Genomic DNA, 3,358 nt, shown 5'->3' on the forward strand with positions numbered 1-3,358 from the left:
GGAAAGACAGCCAACAAAGAGGGCGCAGAAGGAGGACACAAAAGAAACAGAATGAGGAACAGAAGAAGAGAGTGACAAAGAGCTGGACAGAGTGCGAAAGAGCATACACCACTGAAAACAACATGAAGTGACCTAGGGGAGACATGGAACCCCACAAGACGTATGAGGCCTTATTTACGAGAAAGTAACGCAGCACGGTGCCGCAAGCCATTTGGCTGCGCCGTACTGCGTTACTTTCAGAGCACAGGGATGCGTCATATTTACAACAAAATTACGGATCCCTGTACTCTCCGATGCGCTGGAGCACAATTGGCTGCCATGCGCCAACGCTTGCACCTTCGCACCATGGTGCCAGGGTGCCTGTGTTGCGGGGATTATTGTTTTTCAGCAGGAAGGAAAACCTTCCTGCACAAAAACAATCACAAGAGGTGTTTTCCTCTTTCTATACGTGCTGCAGAATGAATAGAAAGAGGAGAAAATTAGGAGAAATAAAAGTTTTTCTTCTGGTTACGCCTCCTTACACTTCCCCTGGGGAGGCATAGGATTCGGACGCATTCCCAGGTGTACGCAACCTTGAAAAACTGGGAATGCGACAAAATCCATGGGTGTTGCGTGGGAACACCCACCGCAACACCCAAGACACACCCCTTTCACGCAAAGTGCTGCGTGAAAAGGGGATGTATTCAGAAGGACACGAAAAGCCATGCAGGGTGGCTTTACGTGTCCTTGTAAATATGGCGCACCAAATTGCGCCACCGGAGCGTCACAAAAAGTGATGCACCCACGATGCAAGGGGCTTTTAAATATGCCCCATGGTGTGTACAAGAGAGAACATACAAAGAATACAAGAAGAGGCAATGACCATCTAAAGTGACAAACGATGCAACAGAACAAACGAAGCATCCTGGAGAGAGATAAAGTGAGAAACAATGTACGTGCAAAGAAGAAAAGGGGGGTCCCCCAATTTACAAGTGCACAGTGCTTGAAATGGAAGAACAGAAGTGCGGGTACCCTATACCAAAGGTACCTGATTGTTTCTTAGAAGTGCCAGTACTCTCCAAATAAAAGCATTGCACATCGGCTGAGAAGTGCAGGTACTCTCACTCCCAAAATAAAGAATTGTAGGTACTCAGCACCTGACAGTGCAAGCCCATTTAAAGTACTGAGGGTGCGCTCAAAAGAGACGGACCACCGAAAGAGGGACAATAAGCGCCATTTCACCCCACATGAGGCAAGAAACACAGGCGTGAACACCCTACAGAGAAGAGAAGTGCAGACAAGCAGTGCAATGGAAGCCTCCAGCCGGAAGGTATGCCTGGTGCCCCCACCAGACCAAAGAGGCATAAAGGAAAGTGCCTACGAGTACTGAGACCGGGACATGAGGCAACTGAGATGCTTAGGCAGCAAGCCACCCCCTAGGAGACAGGTGCCACCAAGATAGGCCCCGCCACACCCATGTCTTTAAATGTGCCCTTTGCCACCCTACCAAATATCCCCCCTTACCCTATCGCTCCCTCTGACACACAGATTTGTGAGCATGGAGGGAACTGGAGCCATATGCTTACTGTAGACTGCGTGTGATGTACAGGGGCGCAGCTTGGTCTGAGGTCAGTGGGAATGGGGGGGGACTTCAGATTTTCCAACAATCAGACTGGCATATTATATTAATCATTATCTGAGAAGCAGTGTATGAGGGGGGCTTAAGGGCCAGTGGAAAGAGAAAGGGGTGCCGATTGTTAGAGGTTCTTAAAACACAGTGTTTTGAAAAATAAACATGTTTTGAGACCTTCAAAACAGAGACGAGAGTGTACGTGTGTGTGTTTTTGTCTGAGTGAGGATTTAACAATCTCAGGGCAAATCTGACAGACACCTTATCATACCGGACTGGAAGCTGCTGTACCCAACCACTGATGAAATAAATACATGTATTAGGGTGTGTAACACCCGAATCATGCCGCTCGGGCTGCACCCCTGGTGATGTAACCTTGCCCTCATCAGCAGGGCCGTCATACGGGTGCTCCAGAGGGGCCCAGGCTGGAGATTAGGGCCCCAGCCGGAGGCAGGCCTGTGGGGTGAAGGGCAGGGGGAGCAGTGCAGCCCCTAAGGAGGTCTCATACATTGGAATCTTATAGCATCTCGAAGCTGTGGCTTCTCGCCTCTACGGGAGCACAAAACACATCGTCGAACTGAAAGAATACAAGACTCAGTAGAAGTATTTTATGTAATTGCTTCCAGATCAGGGTTCATCAAGGAACACCTGCTGCCCCTTACAGAAAAGGGGAAAAACGTCTGAGGCTAACATATACTGCTAAGATACAGAGGCGTGTCGAGAAGTTCCAAGAATCCACAAGCCTGGACCTGTGTGGACATTGCAGGTGAGCACTTGCACCTAAAAGGATGAGTCTTTCTAGTTGATCAGTCTGTGAACTTCCAGAAAGTTTCTCCCTGGTGCATTGAATGGTAAAGGCGCTGGGGTGACAGCAGTGAGTTTGTAGGTTTGAGTTTTGTGGGAGAGGCAAAGGCGGACGTTTTTTTTCTCGGCCTCCCCACTCTAGTGAATTACTTGATTCAGAGTGAAGCACTTTAGACCTCATTCCGAGGGCTGTGGAGATACCAGGACCCTCACTCCTGATCCCAATATTCGAAGTAGTGTGGGGTGTTAAATCTGCCATGGGGTAAAACCCCAAGGTATGGCAATGACGTGCCAGTGCGTCACGCTACCTTCCGCGGATGTGCCTTTAATTGCGCCCATCCCCTCTCACCCCCTAGTCTGTTGGTCCCACACCTTCTCAGTTCCCGTTTTTCTCCGGCCTAGGCGCACCCCGGCATACAGACATTGCCCCACAGCCACACACACCTGCGGAGGCCCTTACCTGCCGCTCAGTCTCGGAGGCCATGTCTGTGTCCAGCATCAGCGGGTCCATGTGAGGGTTGAACAGAGGCGGCCGGAACTGGCCCAGATCTCCAGCGGGCAGAGAGTGAGGCTGCCTCACTCAGCCCCGCCCCCGCCAGGGAGGGCCCAGCTGTGCCTGCTGACCCTGGGCATCGCAGCCGTCCGCCAAGTGCACTGGGGCAGCCGCCGCTGCAGGCCATGGCTGGTCTGCGAGGGGGGCTGGGCGCAGAACAAGTGGCTGGCCCAGAAAGAGGCACGAACGATTGGGGGTGGGAGGGGGAGATTGGGTGACATCCAGGGCATGATACCCAAATTAAAGTAACCAATTAACCGTGTCACATACAGCGCATTTCTCCCTACAACCTTTTAATAAATAAAAAAGGCCCATTTTGACATAGGGGCCTATACTGTTTTCTAAGCGCTCTCAAAATCGGCAGATAAGTGACGAGGGACTTAGGAAGTAGA

At 51.0% G+C, this 3,358-nt stretch overlaps 1 protein-coding gene across 2 annotated transcripts in view; it reads right to left on the bottom strand.

The window, feature by feature from the left end:
• The window catches only part of LOC146859048 (septin-4-like), a 328,318-nt gene extending 325,383 nt beyond the window's left edge, over positions 1 to 2,935 (bottom strand). For both annotated transcript variants that reach the window (XM_085649678.1, XM_085649677.1), the window contains exon 1: positions 2,874 to 2,935. In XM_085649678.1, coding sequence (XP_085505804.1) covers positions 2,874 to 2,924 — 51 coding nt within the window. In that variant the 5' untranslated portion in view covers positions 2,925 to 2,935. The remainder of the gene's footprint in view (positions 1 to 2,873) is intronic.
• Between the last annotated feature and the right edge of the window lie 423 nt (positions 2,936 to 3,358).

Source organism: Triturus cristatus, chromosome 3_2, assembly GCF_964204655.1.
Source record: "Triturus cristatus chromosome 3_2, aTriCri1.1, whole genome shotgun sequence".
NCBI classification, from domain to species: Eukaryota; Metazoa; Chordata; class Amphibia; order Caudata; family Salamandridae; genus Triturus; species Triturus cristatus.